Source organism: Mauremys reevesii, linkage group 6 (assembly GCF_016161935.1).
Source record: "Mauremys reevesii isolate NIE-2019 linkage group 6, ASM1616193v1, whole genome shotgun sequence".
Taxonomy (NCBI): domain Eukaryota; kingdom Metazoa; phylum Chordata; order Testudines; family Geoemydidae; genus Mauremys; species Mauremys reevesii.
Genome location: NC_052628.1, coordinates 100,622,515 through 100,643,242, shown reverse-complemented (window position 1 = coordinate 100,643,242; position 20,728 = coordinate 100,622,515). Strand labels below are relative to the sequence as shown.

Here is a 20,728-nt window from a genome sequence, read left to right as displayed (position 1 = left end):
CACAGCTTCGCATATAGCACAATAGCAGCGGGGCTCCGGTGGCACTTTAAAGGATCCGGGGCTCCGGCTGCTGCGGAGAGCTCCGGACCCTTTAAATCACCACAGCGGTCCTGCCACCGCTATCCCGATATAATGGCATTTCACCTATAACGCAGTAGGGATTTTTGGCTCCCCACGACCATGTTATATCAGGGTAGAAGTGTATTTAAAAAAAAAAACTCTTTGTAAAAAGCAATGCAGAAATTTACAAATTACATAAGCACCTAGCATTCAATGCACCCATATGCAAGTGGATTTTAGCTATGATCTGAAATTGTGTAAAAATTGGAATGTGGGAGAGGACTATGCTTTGCCTGGTCAAACTGACCCAGTCTTCCCCTCCACTGAACCTTCTAAAAAAAATACCTATTGTGGAGAAGAAAGTGGAAGATAAAAAAATAGCCTGACAAGATACTGGAACTACTTAGAAATGCATTGTATTGTGAAAAGCTTCAAAGTAAATGATTTAGGCCACATTAATTTTGAAGATGCCATATGTAGTAAAGCACTAGCTTGACAAAACCATGCTGTGCTCCGAACACAGTACAAATAAGTTATGTAAGAAACCAGATTACTTTGGAAACAAAAAAAAAAAAAAAAAGGGAGACTGGAAAGTAATTTACAAAAACATGAGGCAGACTTTTATTTCCTTATCAAACTAAAATAATAACTGAGTATTTTCATAATGTTTCACTTTAAAGCTATTGTCAATATCACAGATATGCAGGGAACTCATTCGTTTACCATTTCATCAAGCAAAGTCAAACTTGTCCTTAAACAGGCCATTGACTAATGCTTCAGTTTTAGTAGAACTGCAAGTGCCATAAATTCTATGCAAGCAAGAGTTCTTAGCATACAACTGGAGCTCATTTATGAGACTCCAGTAAAAACATGGTATTTGTACTTCTACAAAGACCAAAATCAGAACACAGTCTGACAATACTGTAATCTATCACTAGCATTAAATGCTCAGTCATAAGACTTTAATTGCGACAAGACTTGGAGATCTGAGACTAAAGACTGGCAAAGTCTTCTTTCAGCAGGCATGAACAAGGTTCAAATATTTTCATACATGCTGGTGCGTATAAGTCATTGTTTGCTAGCCCAGCCATGAGCACACCAAGCAGAGCTTTACACACAACCATATTAGGCTCCTTCTCTCTTTCTGCATTTTGCTAGCAAAAATGGAGAAAGAAAAACGAACAGACAAAAACTACAAGTCCCACAAAGAACTTCAGCAAGCAGACAGAAAGAACTTATCTTTTTAAAAACATGAATTTCAGTTTCCTTCTTTTCCTTTCCCCCCCCCCCCCACCCAGTACCCCAGTCACCTTTTCTTCTTTAAGTGGTTTTCTATCCCTGAAAGTAAAGAACTAATAGCACCAGTTAGAGCTGAGCTGAGCCAGGGACTATGTAAGCCAATGGTTCTCAGACTTTCCAGACTACTGTGCCCCTTTTAGGAGTCTGAAGCCTGAGCCCTGCTACCTGGGGCTGAAGCATGTAACTGAGCTTTGCTGAACCCCTTGTGAGGCCCCAGGCAATTGCCCTTCTTACCACCCCCTAACACAGGTCCTGCACTTGCAACCCCCCCTAAACACATCCTGCGACCCTGAGGTTGAGAAACAACTGATCTGGATGAGTTGACATACCCCTGGAAGACCTCTACGTACCCCTGGTTGAGAACCACTGGTGTAAGCCACGTTTATTACTTGGCAACTTTTGCATGGCAGAACAATACTTGGAAAAAGATGATACAGCAAAAACAGGATCCGTTTAAAAATGGACACACCAAACTCCAGAGAAGATTCCAGTTGAAGAGAAGTGGGTTAAGTTTGTAATTACTAGTAAGTGCAGAGGCACACTTTTAAAAGTCCCCCTGAGTTTAATACAAACACACACACACAGAGTTGTTGAGAAACACACAGAGAATGATGTACTTCAAACACTAATATCTGTTTACCATTTCAAGTTGCTGCATGGTGGGAAGCTAGATTTCTGTAACATGTCCCCAAGATACAATCTAATGCTAAAACGTATCCTGCGGTAGGTCTACTTTCCAATTACTAGAAGTAAGCATACAAGAGATATATAATTAGTTATGACACTGGGACAGGCATACATGTTTCAACACACACAAAGCTCTTAAAGTTTTTGGCAGTATATGACAGAGATCTAAATTGAAGGCTCAAAGACAGGGTATATGGTGTTATAAAAAATACTAACTTGAAGTTATCACACCAAATGGTTTTCTAAAAGATATGAGCATATTTTGTTTAAACAACCTTTTAAAGATTGGAAAAAGCAAATATTGCCTTGCAGCATTAGAACAGCCTATATTACAAGGGGGGGGGGGGGGAAATGAATGTCTTCTTTTTTAAGTGAAAGGCTGTCATTCTCCACTAAAGAATACATTATGACACAACACTTTAATGAAGCAAAGGAGATTTTCTGTTTTATGATTCTGGGCATAAGATCTTAAAATCTGTGATGAATAATTTATTTTTAAAATTGGTGGAATTTGGTGTTTCAAGGATTATACAAGTACTACTTATCTTGGCATGGGAAAAAAAAGAACTTAGTATCAAAGGCATATCATCAACATACACCAAACCCATACCCTAAAAGGGCCTTTAAGACTAAATTTACCACCATTGAATTCTTTGCAGTTAGATGAGGGATCTAATTTCTAAATGTTTTCGTTTAAAAGAAAAAACAACCTGACAGCAAATGAGCCAAAATGGAAACATACATAAGGACTAGACATGTTCTGTTCATTCTACAGAAAAAGGAGTAGATTTCAACTCATCCAACTAGCTTGAGCTCATTCAAGCATCTGAGAGAGTCTCCTTCACCTGCAATCTTTCCAATACAAAAGTACTTTATTACCATTATTTACAATTGTTTCTCTCAAGGCCTCAAATCAGTACAATAGTATAGAAGGTTGACCTGCCTTTATGAAAGAAACTTTCTGACTGCATGCAGATTTGTAAGGATAGCCACCTAAAAAAGCCACCCACAAGTCAAACAGGAAATAGTAACCAATGGGCTTTTCCAGTGTTCCATGAAGATCTCTTGGGGAATGGGGATGGTACATACTCACCAAGTAAGATGGCAGCAAGCCACTTCTCACTCCACCAGACACCTAGGAAAAAATGTGGGCTTTGCAACATACCTCAAAGGTTAGTAAACCCTCAGATTTCACCAACTATGTGTGAGGAGAGGGAGGAGGGATCCAATTGCCAAAGTTAAGGCCTCTCATGAACAGCATATGCCAGCTGCCCCATAGACTCACAATCCTCCCTTTTTAAGCAAAGGGAGTTTGAGCACCTCCACTTATCATAAGCATAGAAATATATCAGAGAGAAGAGATGATTTTGGGGTAGCCAAGAGCCAATCAATTTAGGACTTTATATTTTAAAACTAGTATTTTTAAACTCCCCCGGAAGCTCATTGGCAGGCAGTGCAAATTATAGAGCAACATATTCTGCATGACTCCATTTAGTGAGTGGGTTGACCACATTCCGTGCTAGTTACAGTTTATGAATGGGCTCTACAGTTTATCAATGGTTTCAACTTGTAGCTCCACGCAGGAGAAGTTACAGTAATTTAATCTTAGGCTGACAGACATGGGTAACAGTAGCTGGGTCCACATCCAAAAAGAAAAGATTCTAACTTCCTAGCAAAATACACATGGAGGGCCAGGGGGGCGAGTGAAGAGAAGGTTCTCAACCACAAACTTGTGCTGCAAATGGGGCACAAACTCCTGCAAGTAGGGGATGACAAGTGAACTTCTGCCAACTTTTCTAGTTATCCCTGCAGAAATACCAACTTGTCTTGGTCTTGTCCAGTTTGTGCCTCCATCAGCTAGCCCCTATCTAGATCACACTCTCACAGAGATACATGGATACGACCACTAGAAAAATGAATCCAGAGCTTTTAAATTTAAAAAAAAGGGAGTGCATTATCTTCCAATACCATTCACCATAGGCATGCTGCCCTTGATCATATATGCAACTTGCACTGATGTATTTCAAATGTTCTAAATAAATAGTAGTGTGACACAAGGGTAAAAATAATGGGATAAATGACAGAAAACGTGTAATTAAAAGCATTCAAGGTAATAATCTACCATGGAACAAGAAAGAACATACAGGGCCATATAGTAGCATGAAAGATGAGCATGTGAATCCAGGACAGTATATTACCCTATTACTTTGTTTCATAGTGGATTGTTATATCTCAGAAAGCTTTAATTATAACCTTTTAAATAGAGTATGACACACTGTGACATTATGTCATTACTGACATTCTCATGGTTTATTCTTGATAAAATTAAACTTTACAGTCTCACTAGTTTTTTTCACAGTGCACATATGTGAACACTCTACAGATGAAGATAGAACATATATTAATAGATCGTACTTTTACAGACAAACATGCTCATTTTTAACTCTAGATCCTATCACTCATGAATGAAACTGTCCCCTCATGGAGGTCCCCACAATTCACGGCCTTGGGTGCACTATTAGATGTTCCTTCCAGATCTTTTGCTGCAGGTCTTATTCTCTGCTCTACTGTGTCTTGGGTAACTAATAAAATCTTTGTATTGGCCGCGGAGGTGTTGTCTTTTGCATGAAGACTTTGGTTTTACATTTCAATATTTGCAGTCAGTCATGATTCTTTGATGCTTTTCCTCAAGAGTAAGATGTTTGGCCAGGACACAGGCTTTTTCCAACTTGGGCAGTTAGGGCTTGATCTGAGAAAACTCCCACTGACTTTTCTGATGCAAGATCAAGGCCTTATATAGGGCCCGATTCTACTCCCTGTGAAGTCAGTGTGAGTTTTGCCCTTAATCGCATTGTTGGGAGCAGGAGCAAGTTCATTCTGCTAATTTACTTCAAATAAACTACCAATGAATCGGATAGTCATCACTTCCTGTCCTAAAACTAGCAAAGAGTCCTATGGCACCTTATAGACTAGTCTGTTAGTCTATAAGGTGCCATAGGCCTCTTTGCTGCTTTTACAGATCCAGACTAACACAGCTACCCCTCTGATACTGTCCTAAAACTGTTGCCTGGGATTTTGAGGCTTGCGCATAGATATTGAGGGTAGCCAGAATGTGACCCATAATTTGCACTGTTAGTCAAATTTGTATGCACTTTTGGGATCCACTAGAATGAAAGGCTCTGCGCACGGCCTTGACTACTCTGGAGATTTCAGCCATTGGTGGCCAGCCATAGGTATATCTGTACCAGTGCAAAATCCTAGTGTAGGCAGGCAAAGCTGCTATAACCAAGATTTACCTTGTACCATGTATCCTAGCTTGAAACTGAAGTAAGCTACACTAGTGCAAATCATGATATATAGCCCCTATTTGAGGCAGACAGAGTTGCTGACACCGATGCACCAATACCCCTGGCTGTAAATGGAGCAAATCCCCCGTGTAGTCAAGACCTGAATGCAAAAACATCATGACAATATCACCCTTTACAATACCTTAAATGTACAGCTCACATAGCTGTAATACAGATTTTTTAAAATGTGGCTCTACCTCTCCCCTGAACTCTTAGTCTTATACTTACATTGCAAGTTCCCTGGGACAGGGACTGCTTTTTTGTTCTGTGACCAGCACATTGAGGGCCTTTAGCAGGACAAGGTCTCCAAGATGCTACAGCCAAGAATTTTTAAAAGGTATTTAAGGTGCTGCTGCACTGCACTGATTTAGGAGCATAAATCTCATTCATTTTCAAAAGGGAGTCAAGTATTTAGGAGCCAAAATCCATTGACAGTTGATGGATTTAGGCTCCTCCACGCCTAAATCCATTTTCAAAATGATATTTAGGCTCCTAAATCTGTTAGGTTTTGCAATATTGAGTGAAGCAGCACCCAATCTAGGCCTATGGTAAGACAAATATAAATATAACACAACCCTGCCCCCACCCCTCAAAAAAGTTATAGGGGAGTGGCTATTCCATTGAATTATTACATTTAACTTTAGAAACAGAGTAGAAGAAATATACAATACATTATGTAGATAAACCATTAAAATGTACATGTGTGGATTTATGAGATTAATATTTCTGGAAGAAGTTATTTCCCTCTAATAACTTTATTTCACCTCTGAGTTTCAGTCATCTCTCATTACATTCATGCACTTTTCTCATCCTGATACTGCATTCTGCTCAACACTTAATATTTCTTGTTATTTTACGTGCAGTCTCTTATAAATACTAATTTTTCCACAAGGCAGGCAGCTTAGTAGGAACACAAATTACCTTAAATCCACACAGTTCTGTGGCCTTTTTTTTTTAAACTGCAAGTGCAGAAATATTTACCCATCCTTCACTATCCTACGAATTATTGAAATCTATACATTGCACAATGTTGCAATGACAAGATAATCTCACCGTAACTCAATTTGCATTATAACTGCAGCAGAACTCAAGACTTTCAGAAAGATAGATAAAGGGATCCTTTATACAGGCCAAAAATAAAGGTCAACTCATTCTGCTCTTAGGATGCAAACATGACAGAAGGTTTTCGTGTCTGCTATCTCCTTATTTCATACAAAGTAACTTCCATTAACAGAAGTTATATATTTACTTTTAGAAGGAGACTTGACCCTTAAATCATCAGCAAAATACAGTGTAAGTCACGAAGAGCCTGAGATCTAATGAATTGCTATACAAGAGCTAAGTACTGTTATTTTTTCTTGAAGCACAGCCCTGCAGCCCTTTGCAAGGAGGCAGAACACGTACAGAAGTCAGTATTTTGCCCAAGCGAGGACCACGAGATTGGAACCAATGTGTCAAAAACAGGGGCAGCCAATAGTCAGCTTCAGCTGCCAGAGCTACAAGGATGACCTGTTCGCAGCTCTCCTTGCCACAATTCTGATATTTTATAATACTACAGGTTCACAATAATAGTCTTGAGTTCAAATATGTCAACAGAGGTTTACTCATCATATCACAAGACAAGGCGGTATGTTAAATATTAATCAATGCCAAAACACAGCGTACAATGTAAGAATGCTGAGAAATGGGCTTTACAATGTGGTTAAGTGTAGGCATATATGAAAGTAGAAGTACCATCATAATCAAACCAAAAGGCCAACTCTTGCCCCAGCTCACTTGCTACCCTAGGGTTTAAACTCCTGACTGGTCATGCACTTATTTTCACACATATTTCAGGACAGATTTCTTCCTTGTATTTAGTTAAGTACCAGAACCTGACCAACACAATGTTCATATAAATACATCCACCCTCCTACCCTGTGCGCTGTAACTATGTCACAGCAGAATTGGTGGGAAAGTTTTGAAGAGGCTCTCTCTTCTTCTGATATCTTTGTGGTTACATCTTGCCAGAGAGAAACTAATGGTTCTTTGTGGCATATACACCATCTATCTATCTATATAAACATTTAAAATTACAATAGCTCTTTTGTAGAGGACAAAGCAGAAGGAAGACATACATACCCAGTTGATGACATCATCAAGTTTGCCTTATGTTGCAGCAACTTTGTCATCATCTTCAGAGAAACAATAACAACTAATCTGTCTTTAAGGATTAGTTGAAAGCTAAATCTTGGGCATGGACACATGTCCTAACATCTCATCCGCTAACCATATGAGGGACCCTATAGCCCATCTTGTACGGTGTGAAGACTGAAGTAGCTTAACAGCCTCTTGGCTCAACCACTTATTACTGTCAGTTCAACCCAATTCTTGCACTGAGAGCCTGGAATTTCCCTGGGTCCAGACCTCCATCAGATTCTATTAGACAGTTCTACGAGAGACGCAACCTCTCCCTCTCAAGTGTATGACAGTTGGGAGTCTGGGATTGCCACTCTCCTGTAGTCTATATTTTCTATTTACAAAGATACCAAACTCATGCCCTGCTCCAATGGTAACCACTGGGAAGACCACCACACCCAGTTCTCTGTGGTGACCATCTCTCAGGAGATGGCATGGCCAATACTGGCATTGAAACATACCTTCTTCTTCCTAGCTCCCCCTGCTTCCCTGGAGATATTTTTGCCAATGCAAATGTTAGCATTTAGGTCTTCACAGCAGTGACTAATTAGGAGGTGATTACACTGATGTTGCTCTCACCCGTACCCACAATCCACTGGGCTATGGTGAATTAAGAAGTCCTCTCCTCACTTCTTTCTCCCTCCTGTCACACTTCCCCTAGCAACACTGGTAAAAGCCACAATAATCTGTCTTTTCCACTGCAGTCAGCATTTGAGAAACTTGTTTCCTACAGCACAAATACAAATGAAACAGCCTATGAAAACTTATTTCAACGCACAGGGCTAAATTCAGAAGTAATATGCAAGGTGGTACAAGTTATAACTTGGTAAGTGGCTGTAAAGGAAAGTGACTGAGTTTAAGTTTGTGTGACTTATACAATGAAAGCAGAAAACAAGAAAGGAACTTAAAATAAGGGCTGAGTTACTTTAACTCATACCCCTTCCACACTCCTCTTAAATTGCTTTTCCTGCTGCAACCTTCTCATCAAAACCTCAGCAAATAAATCATATCATCTTAGATTCAGATTCTCTTAAACATACTTAATATGCCAACTTATGCTGCCCTACATAGTACCTCTAAATTTGGCTCAAATGTAGTGCGCATGTTAGAATACATGGGATTTACTGAAAAGCAAACACATTGCAGCATATTTAAATTGTTGTATGATCACACATTAAGCTTCCTTCTGCTCTCACCGATCAAGCCCACTGGTGTCCTGTAGAAACAAAACATCTGGAAAACAGTGGTCATGCCCTGTTGTGACAGCTAAGCATAATCAATGAAAATATGCAATTATCGCTAATATCATTATTATTTTCAGCAAAGGAGTGACAAGTTCTTAGTGAAAAATTTAACATTCTTTCAGAGTTTTCTTTCAATGGACATCCAGAAACATAAGTGACACCAGCCAATGTAAAAGCACTACACAATTGTATTAGTGTTTGTAAATCATCCGTATATAAATATTTGGGAAAATGACATTTTTAAAAAACATATGCATATAACATAATCCTTTTGATAAGTATTAGCAACCTCATGGTTGCTTTCCTACCAAGATGAATAATGAAACTTTTGTCTAGCAAAACTGGCAAAATGCCACACAAAGTCAATGTACTTAAGGCAATAACAGTCTATCAAAAGAACTACAAAAGTCATTATTTAGAAAGCAATAAATATAGACATGTATTAACATGAATACAGAGAAAATGAGAGCTTCCAGGGAAACAAATATTTCCTTTAGTTCACCAATGACACTAATAGGGACCTCCAAATTAGTTTACCTTTCATTTGCTCCTCAATTCTTATCACTCAATTTCAAGATACTCTTATTACAAACATTACCAAGATAAGTTAGAGTACAGAAAAAGGGGTTCATCACGGTAAGCTCAATGTCAAATGTTATATTTCAACATGAAAATGTATTAGATACTTAACTGGCCCTTTCATCTTTGATTTGGAAACCATGTAGTAACTTTTAGATTCAAACAAACAAATATCAGTCTCATAATGATAGAATGCGTAAAACTAAGTCGGCAATGCTACAATTGTTCTAGTTCACGTCTGTAGTTTTAAATTCCATATAAATGTTTGTCCATTCCTGCTCACAAAAATATAACTGCCTAATAGAATTTAAGGGAGCTTGGTATTTAACATCAGTGGCAGAACTGCCATCCACTTTCGTGCAACAATAAAAAGATTTCTGTACTGCCTACTGAATTTCATCTAACGTATGGTCTCCTTCTGAGGCAATTATTGTTACAACTTACTATTAGATTCTCTGTTGCCTGTCCCTTTCCCTTCCACATTCTGAACTGTAACTAAATGGTATAGCTAGGCTTCATTTCTTCTACATGAGAACTAGGGTGGACGGGGGGAAGCAACTGCTACTGCTGTTAATAAAATGATGGCCACTTGCACTTGTATTTGCTATTTACATTACTTGAACTCCATAGAAACAACTTCAGAAAAGATGAAACTTGTGCAAACTTTTGCTTCCAATTCATATTTGTTATCTTACAAATCTTCATAGTGTGCCATCTTTAAAACAGCAGTGGCCTGACTAGAGCTTTTCTCCTGCAGTTTCACAGAGATGCAGTTATATTGATTTCACTAGAGTTAGTACTTATTTACCCTGGTGTAGAAGTGATCTGGAGTAGGCCCCTTACAATATATACAAAACTAATGGTTTCTATTCAAATATAATTAAGAACATAAGAACGGCCATACTGGATCAGACCAAAGGCCCATCTAGTCTGGTATCCTGTCTTCCAACAGTGGCCAATGCCAGGTGCCCCAGAGGGAATGAACAGAACAGGTAATCATCAAGTGATCCATCCCCTCCCCCATTCCCAGCTTCTGGCAAACAGAGGCTAGGGACATCATCCCTGCCCATCCTGGCTAATAGCCATTGATGGACCTATCCTCCATGAATTTATCTAGTTCTCTTTTTAAACCCTGTTATGGTCTTGGCTTTCACAACACCCTCTGGCAAGGAGTTCCACAGGTTGACTGTGCATTGTGTCAAAAAAAATTCCTTTCATTTGTTTTAAGCCTGCTGCCTATTAATTTCATTTGGTGACCCTAGTTCTTGTGTTATGAGAAGTAGTAAACACTTCCTTATCTACTTTCTCTACACCGGTCATGGTTTTATAGACCTCAATCATATCTCCCCTAAGCCATCTCTTTTCCAAGCAGAAAAGTCCCAGTCTTATTAATCTCTCCTCATACAGAAGCCATTCCATACCCCTACTCATTTTTGTTACCCTTTTCTGAACCTTTTCCAATTCCAATATATATTTTTTTGAGATGGGACCAGCACATCTGCATACAGTATTCAAGATGTGGGTGTACCATGGATTTATATAGCGACAACAGGATATTTTCTGTCCTATTATCTATCCCTTTCTTAATTATTCCCAGCATTGTTTGCTTTTTTGACTGCCGCTGCACATTGAGTGGATGTTTTCAGAGAACTACCCACAAAGACTCCAAGATCTGTTTCTTGAGTGGTAACAGCTAATTTAGACTCCATCATTTTATATGTGTAGTTGGGATTATACTTTCCAATATGCATTACTTTGCATTTATCAGCATTAAATTTCATCTGCCATTTTGTTGCCCAGTCACCCAGTTTTGAGAGATCATTTTCTAGCTCTTCACAGTCTGCCTGGGTCTTAACTATCTTTAATAATTTTGTATCAACTGCAAATTTTGCCATCTCCATTTATCCCTTTTTCCAGATCACTTATGAATATGCTGAATAGGACTGGTCCCGGAACAGACCCCTGGGGAACACCACAATTTACTTCTCTCCACTCTGAAAACTGACCATTTATACCTACCCTTTGTTTTCTCTCTTTTAACCAGTTACCAACCCATGAGAGCACCTACCATCTCATCCCGTGACAGCTTACTTTTTGTAAGAGCCTTTGGTGACGGACCTTGTAAAAGGCTTTCTGAAAATCTAAGTACACTATATCCACTGGATCCCCTTGGTCCACATGCTTGTTGAACCCCTAAAATATTCCCTTTACTAAAACCACGTTGACTCTTCCTCAACAAATTATGTTCATCTATATGTCTGACAATATTGTTCTTTATTAACGTTTCAACCAGTTTGCCCAGTACTGAAGTCAGGATTACAAGCCTGTAAGTTCCAGGATCACCTCTGGAGCCCTTTTTAAAAATTGGCATCACATTAGCTATCCTCCAGTCATCTGGTACAGTCAAAAGCTGATTTAAATAGGAGGTTACAGACTACGGTTAGTAGTTCTGCAATTTCACATTTGAGTTCCTTCAGAACTCCTGGGTGAATATCATCTGGTCCTGGTGACTTATTGCTGTTTAATTTATCAATTTGTTCCAAAACCTCTGTGACGTTGCACTCTATATGATTTTATGAAAGTATGCTGATGAGTATGAATATAATGTAACTAGAATATGCTTCATGCAAAAGGTCTCTTGTAAGGTATCATTACAAAGCTAATCTATAATCTACTGAGTGTGATCATCCTATTTGTATAGATGTACCACTCTTGTATCTGAAACTAGAAATATAAAATATAACTAAGGGCCTATTGTAATTATGCAAAGTGTGGGTCATTAATGGTGGCTTGGAATCTTGATGACTCCCATTAACCAGGACAACTGTCTGTATATGGCTCTGTTTTCTTATAAGTCTTCCTGTATACCTGTGTGCTGGCAAGTGAGTAATGAAGTCTTACAGTGACGTGTGATCAGGTCACCTGAACTGGAATCCATCTTTAACCTGGTGCTTTTCCATGAAGAAGAAGGGGTGGAAACCCAGAGGGACAAAGGAGTCCCGCCTTATGCAAAAGATATATAAGTGGGTGGAACAGAACAAAAGAGGCAGCCATCATGAGAAATCCCTTAGCTACCACCTGAGCTGGAACAAGGGCTGTACCAGGGGAAAGGATTGTGCCCAGACTAGGAAGGCATCTAGCCTGTGAAAGAAACTTATTGAAACATCTCTGAAGGTGAGATTTTATCTGTATTCAGTTTTATTACTGTATTAGGCTTATATGTGTATGTTTTATTTTATTTTACTTGGTAATTCACTTTGTTCTGTCTGTTACTACTTGGAACCACTTAAATCCTACTTTCTGTATTTAATAAAATCACTTTTTATTTATTAATTAACCTAGAGTATGCATTAATACCTGGGGGGGAGGGGGGCAAACAGCTGTGCATCTCTTTCTCTATCAGTGTTATAGAGGGCGAACAATTTATGAGTTTACCCTCTATAAGCTTTATACAGATTTATTTGGGGTTTGGACCCCACTGGGAGTTGGGCATCTGAGTGTTAAAGATAGGAAGACTTCTGTAAGCTGCTTTCAGGTTAAGGCTGCAGCTTTGGGGCACGTGGTTCAGACCCTGGGTCTGTGTTGGAGCAGACTGGCATGTCTGGCTCAGCAAGACTGGGTACTGGAGTCCCAGGCTGGCAGAGAAAGCAGGGGCAGAAGTAGTATTGGCACATCAGTTGGCAGTTCCCAAGGGGGGGTTTCTGTGATCCAACCCGTCACAACCTCCTCTAATGATACCTCAATCTGGGACAGTTCCTCAGATCTGTCGCCTAAAAAGAACGGCTCAGGTTTGGGAATCTCCCTCCTATCCTCAGCTGTGAAGAGCGATGCAAAGAATTTAGTTTCTCCATAATGGCCTTATTGTCCTTGAGTGCTACTTTAGCATCTCCATCATCCAGTGGCCCCACTGGTTGTTTAGCAGGCTTCCTGCTTCTGATGTACTTAAAAGAAAAATTGCTATTACTTTGCTATTCCTCTCACAAGGAGTGTGTTGTGTGAAGAAATACTTCCTTTTGCTTGTTTTAAATCTGCTGCCTATTAATTACATTTGGTGACCCTTAGTTCTTGTGTTATGAGATGGAGTAAATAACACTTATTTACTTTTTCCATACCAGTCATGATTTTATAGACCTCTATCATATCCCCCCTTAGTCATCTCTTTTCCAAGCTGAAAAGTCCCAGTTTTATTAAACTAGCCTCGTACTGAAACCGTTCCATACCCCTAATCATTTTTGTTGCCCGTTTCTGAACCTTTTCCAATTCCAATAGATTTTTGTTGCGATGGGGCGACCAGATCTGCACGCAGTATTCAAGATGTGGACGTACCATGGATTTATATAGAAGCAATGTGATATTTTCTGTCTTATTATCTATCCCTTTCTTAATGATTCCCAACATTCTATTCACTTTAACCTTAAATCTTAAATTTAAATCTATATTCTTAGGAAAGTTACATTTCCATAGAGCCATGTATTAAACTATTTTGATAAGAGTGATAAAAGTATTACTACACTGTGCTGTAGGAGAGGGAAATGAGGAATAAATCCATCTATTTTTTCATGGTGTAAATTACAATCTTGTGTGCAAAGGTGGTGACTCCCCACTTTATCACATTCTATTCGCCTTCAGTGGAGTTACACGAGTGGAGAGTCAGACCCACGGACTGCAAAATCTGTCCCTTGATGTTGCTCTTTGGGGCAGGGGTGGTGGTTGAAGTTATTCAAGTGATCATCAGATTCTTGGTCTAATTCAGCCCTAGGACAAGTCCAGTTAAGTCAACAGAGTTACCACCAGGGAACTAGTTTGCTCCTTTGTTTATGAATATCAGTATTTTTCTGTTAATCTGGCCTTAGTTGTAGTTTTGAAATTTTTTTAATTGGCTGAGTTGACAATTTCTGATCCATGCCAAAAAAAGATGATCAGAAGTACAGTATGTTTTGGAGAACTACTAGAAATATATTCCATGGTTGCCAGGTTAAAACAAAGTCAACACATTTCCCAGTTGCAGAAACATTTAATTTTCCCTCCTTGTAAATGAAACTAACATGATTGACAAGTACCTCACAGGCAAACCTTGGCAACACTTAATGCAAGTCCATCTCTTTGGCCTCCTAAGCAAAATTCCTGCACAAACTGTTTGTCTTTGCAATAACTCCTACAAAGCTCATTACTTCCAGCCTTGGTCTATCCCCCATGTTGTGCATTTATCCCTGGGATGCATTATCAACATGTGGCACATGTCCTTGACACACATAGAAGAGTTGCACCCCAGGATAGCAGCATGCATGACAATAGTGTTGACTCTTACTCCTTTATGGTTGCTGGGATGTAACCGAGAAATCTAATAACTGTGACAGTAGGCCTTTAGGTTTTTCCTTGCCTTTCCAGACAGTGAAGCTGCACAGACACTAATGAAAGGTTAAATGAATAGGAATAGCTGACAAGAGGTACAATAAAGAAGGAGCTTGGTAATCCACAGACACTGAGCAGAGATCCTTGGCTCAAGCAGAGAAAGGACAGCACATCGACGAGTCACAATATTTAAAACAGCTTGCTATACACAGAGGCTTTTGTGTCTGGGTACATGTCTGGCTTTGGAAGAAAAAAAGACACTGAAAAGGAATTTCAGCATGGGGCACTTTGGCAAATGTAAGGTCACAATAAGGGGAAAATGTTTTGTGCGTGTTGTTACATCTTTGTACTGAACATTAAAAAGCAGGGACTACACATTTGACAAATATGATATAGTTGCAACATGGGTTCAATATGATTTCAGTTGACAGCATGATGGGTGTCACACATACACTCAGTATCATTAAAGGCTTGTAGCAGTTCATAATCTGTACTGCTACATTATCAGCAAGTTTTCCTCGTAGCCAAAGAATTCTGAAGGCACTACTTTATGTGGTTTTATAGCATAGAACAACTGTTGACCTAAAAAATTGTAGTATGTTGCAAAAACATGGCTAAACTTCCAAATGGTGCATCAGACCATGGGCACTGCAAAACTTTTCAGCAGATAGTTTACAGCATTTTAAATTTCTTGTGCTTGTGATTAATAAATCAGTTTTAAATAGATTTTATTTTTCATAATTATTTCAGTGCCCCTACTTATTTTTAGAACCCTTCTGGGTTTGATTATTTTCTATCAAAAGAGGTTTAAGTAAATGTAAACCATTTTAACTCTAGGGAAAATTACTGAAAAGAGCAAAAAAAGAGAAACAAAAAGAGCAGTCTACAGTAATAAGTAGAAAACAAGTGTGAAGTTATCTGCATTCATGGTTTATTACTTAGTTTAAGTTATTCTAGTAGCAAAGTTCAGAAACAAACTCAACAGTGAAAGATGAAATAGCCTTGATTTACCTGCAAACCTGTCTGCCTGTGTATTCTAGTATAACATACATATTTATAACGTGTGGTAAAACTGTACTATGAAAACATTCTAAAACAAGAGAGCGTCTTTGAACAACCAAATTAAATTACAGCTGAACTCCTGAGTGTACTAAGGGTTCTAATAAGCAACAAATAAAAGCTTTTACTAGCTAGCAACAGAATGAGAGCCACTGTGCTGTGCAAGACAAAGAGACAAATCTGGCAGTTTATCTCACTGGATTATACCATTTACTTAAATGGTAAATAAGTTTGTTCAAAGTAATGCTCATAAAAGCTAGCATAGAACTATTATGCAGCAATTATGATCAATGGGATTTTTAAATGTAAACATGTCACAAATTAGGTGGAAAGAGATAGACACAAAATGTGAGATTAAAACAAACAAATAGTTCATTAAATTGTTAAGTACCATTTATTTAAATAAATAGTAACTGTTACTTATTCCTTCATACCTATCCATTTTCTAAAGAGAAACCTCTGTCCTAATTGGGCCCTCTACATTATATAGGAATCTTTACATAAAAAGACTTGTATTTTCTGTGACTAAAACTAGTCAAGTCATAGTCAAACACAAACTGTACCATATAAACATGTATAGCAGAAAGTAAAGAAGATTTTCATTATGTAGATGTTCCTTAACAAAAATAATTTAACTTGTCCAATGTGTGAAAGGGACTTCTTCAAAGACCCCTCAATTAAAATTAATAATAAATAAATAATAAATACTAATATGTATATTTATTTTATAAATTCAATATCTCAAATGCATTTTAGTTGGACTTCAATTTAATTTTCTGAAAATTAAAACCAATTATCGAGAGTTATAGGAGTCAACTGCAATTCCTATTGATATGCACATACATCACACCTAAAACATAATAAAGTCACCCCCAAAGCCTAAACACTAGATCTATGATGATTACTAACTTCTTTTCATAGCCATTCAATTTTTCTGAGTATTTTTTTCCTTTTTATTTAACCTTAGGCATATCTAATAAAATCAAGAGGCTCCCAGTAGCTCTGCAGAGAGGAGTTTAACTAACCAATGATCCTTTCCATTTCCTTTCCATTTTAAAAAGCAATACAGAGAGAGAGAGTGCAGCATTTCCCTTAAATAAGTGTTTTTGTTTTTATTCTGTAATGTTTTCAATACTACATCTTGCAAAGATGTGGATGATAAATGAGAACATCTGCTATGAAACCCAGAAAGTTAAATATTACTTATTATGCAGCAAACTAAAGAATCTTTTAACCACTTCCAACTTACACTTGATTCACAAAATTCTAGCCTGAAACCTTACACGGTATGTGGCAAGTTAGTCATGTATGTATTAAAATAGATAGCCTCCTACTTTTCAACGATTAAATGCAGTGAAAAAATAAAACAGATACTTAGACAAAGTAATACTATACCCCCTATTTTAGAGCCCAATTTTTAAACATAGTGTACCTTAATTCAAAAACAATGTTGTTTCCATGAGCTTGTATTCCAGAAAACTATTAATGTTGGTCCTAATTTGCAAACTATATATTTTCACCTACCACAATATTTACATATTTACATAGCATTTGTAATGGCTTTTATTGTTTAATCTCTTCTGCATTTCAGTATAGGATACTATGGAAATATACTTATTTAGCAGGCTATAAATAATGAAGTTGGCATGTGCAAACGATATTTAGCATGTCTCACTGTAACTGTAAAAGCCTCATTATAGACTAGCAAATCATTTCTAACAAGTTCAACTGACACATACTAAAACAAACCTGTACTATATACGGCTACGTTATTTGTCTCAGATATGTACGCTTAGAAAAAACAAAATGTGCAAAAGACCATCCAGAAAGATTAAGGGGGGGGGAGGGGGAAGAGAACTTCCAAGCTACTGCCTATTTTGAAGTCCTTTAAAATAAAATAAAAAAAATTCTCAGTAACAACAACAAAAAGAATAGCTTGCTTCCCCTTCCCCCTTCTGAGCTAGTGTCCAATTTCTTCTTTTCTGAACAGCTGTATTATCCAACTTAAGTTGCTCTGCTAATTTCAGTCCCATAAGGACTAACTTGGAAGGCAAGAAAATACAAGAAAAGATCAATTTGCTGGGAAAGATCAAATGAGAAAACTGTGGGGACAGCACGAGGTCAGAGTGTGGAGAACTAAGCAGACCTGTTCTTCATTAACTTAAGCTCTCTTGGGATGTCACACACTACCTGTCCATGGGCTTATTGAACCGCCTAACCCTCATCTCTGTACCATTCTTCTGGGCCCAAGCGAATCACATCCTGCTGCTGACATGTTAGCAGGGGAGTGCGGCTCCAACATGAAAGTACTTTTCTTTCTTGTCTAAATCAGGCAGATTTTTGAAAAGACGACACGGCATTGACTCGTGACATGGCAAGATGAAATGAGAGGTCTGGGCCAGTCTTGGAGCTGTGCAGATAAAAGTAATCAAATGACACTCCTGGAATGCAAATTGGCATTCTTGACTGCAGCAATTGCACAACCATGAAACATCCCTGACAGCAAGCAAGATTAGGACAAAATGTTATGTAAAGCACTGAACGCAAAAACTCACTTGAAAAGTCAAACTGTAGCACTTACATTTTAATACAGAAATAGTCAGCTCTGCTTTTCTCTGTTCCTTTACTGCTCTGTTATATGTAATCACATATCCCCATCTGTCACATACACTTCAAGTATAAAAACTCAAACCATGAACAAACGCATACATCTCCTAGATTTGTCCACCTAAAATATTTTAACACAACTTTTAAAAAAAAATTAATATACTAAAACAAAACCCTTCTATTACATGTTTAAGCATTGTGCATACAGAACAGTTCATATTTTGGGGTCTTAAAAGCAGTTTCTAACTTCTCTCGTAACAAATAAGTTAACATTCATATTATCCTGCCTCTGAATCACGTGAAATTACTAAATAAATAACTTGCTAAATATTTAGTGATCTGATTTTTAAATCTCATACTCCTTAGGAATTTAACGCAGAACATACATACAGCTAGAAGGTTCATTAATGCTGGACAGCTTAAAATGAAACTAGTGTAACACACCGCACTTATGCCCCGTTAAATATAAGATTCCTGCTATTTTTAAGAGAAAGGAAAGTTCCACATACTTTTTCAGGTACTTGGTATTCTTAAGCAACGTCTGCTGATGAGGCTTATTAAATATTATTGTCTGAAATGAACTCAATTACACTAACAAAAAATGCTCACCCAATTTTAAAAGTAATTCCTGACTATGAGATGAGCAATAAGATAGATGGTAAATGGAATATGTTATAATGAAAAATAAGCCCACTCCTGTCTCTGAATACTTAATTTGCTTCCATGTTTGAAGGACACATGGCTTTAAAAGAGAAACATGTAATATTTTGCTTTGACTGCTTACTTAAAACACATTTTAACTGTTGGTTGAACAACAGCAGCAAAAAAGACACACTGCCACTTTAATCCTAGGGACACTAGATTATTACATGTCTTTTGTGCATCAATTTTACAACAGCTTGACTCTAGGGTAAATGGGAATCATCATAAATCGCATGCTGCTTTCAAAACCACTTTAATTTCTGTCAGTGTTGCTGTAACCACAGTCCTGGGCACATACTGCTTTTTCCCCCTCCCCACCCTGGTGTTCGGTGGGTTGTTGTTTTTTTTGTTGGTGTTGCCTGCATTTAACAGTGGCATCTCTGACACTCCAAAAATTGTGGCTCTCATCACTGAAACAAGACATGCCACATTAAGGAAAGAATGGAAAAAATATTAACCCTCTGTCTCATTCTTCTCCTTCCCACCCCCCTTTTTATATATACTGTCCCATCTCCACGGTACAGCCAATCCCCAAGTGGGGGTAACAATAGCAATTTACTGTGGAAGCTTACTAAAAGCATGGGAGTGGTCAAGCAACACACCACTTTATTCAATATGGGCTGATCCCTGCTCCTCACTAGCTGAACTAACTATACTTTTAACCCAAGAAATATCACTGTCAGACTTCATATACATTTGCTTCCTAAAAGGTGCTTGTTCCTTGCAGCAGTAAAGCTATCTTCACATCACAGCCAGGGAGAGAGGACTTAAGCAAACTGAGATCCTGAGTCATCTCGGTTTTTATTTTTAATGTAAATGTTTTTAATTAAAACAAAAAGCCTCCTTCGTAAAATCCTGGTGTAAAAGAACTGGCCTCGTTTCATCTGCTCACAGGAAATCCAGCAAACATGCTCTGAAAGCGGTTTTCCCTCTTCCAGTGAGCACATCAATAGTTCCCTACAAGTTCTGGGCACAACTGCTGATGGGAAAGGTGTAAACTGCAAGCACATGCACAAGCAAGAGAGAAGAAAGAGTTACTGATGGAAGGTGGATTTACACTTCTGGCTCCCTGCCTCAGGCGTTGTTTCTCTCTCTCCCCCTCGGCCCCCCACCCCCTCTTCTCCCACTTTCAAAGGTTACCTTTACATTGTGTGCAAACGGTACTCACTTCCAAGCAGAGGGTGGTTTCCAAAAAAGCTCACCCACAGTACGTCTAATTCAATCTCACCCCCCATTTTTTTTTGTTTTGTTTTCAACATTATGCCCTCACCTTTGGTGGATGGAAAGTAGCAGCAAAATCCTGTGGCCATCCCATCCCAAACTGCCTGAAAGTTTGGGAGAACTTAAATCATCATTTCAACGTAGCACATGTCTCCCCCCCCCGCCCGCCCCGCCCCCAGCTGTTTGTTGTTTTGGTTACTGCACAATTTATTAACAACAAAATGAAAAGGAAAGGCTAGAATGAAAAGGAAAGGCTGTTGGAAACTTCTTACCATCTCTGCATGCTGGTTGTCAAGTGCACCCCCTGTCTCTTGATCTCCTCTCAGCAGCAGTGCCTGCACCAGCCCCTTCCTTCTGCCTTTGGGCTCTCTGCTCTTCTCGGTTTTCCTCTCT

The 20,728-nt window shown here is 38.5% G+C and overlaps 1 protein-coding gene across 6 annotated transcripts in view; it reads right to left on the bottom strand.

Moving 5' to 3' along the window:
• Nucleotides 1-20,728, bottom strand: part of BNC2 (basonuclin 2) — a 431,062-nt gene that overhangs the window by 379,392 nt on the left and 30,942 nt on the right. Inside the window, exon 1 of one of the 6 annotated variants that reach the window (XM_039544172.1) lies at nt 20,608-20,722. The exons of the other annotated variants lie outside the window; for them this stretch is intronic. Within the exon in view, the coding sequence (XP_039400106.1) occupies nt 20,608-20,610 (3 nt within the window). The 5' untranslated portion in view covers nt 20,611-20,722. Of the gene's footprint in view, nt 1-20,607; nt 20,723-20,728 lie in introns of those variants that run through there. 6 annotated transcript variants of the gene reach the window in all.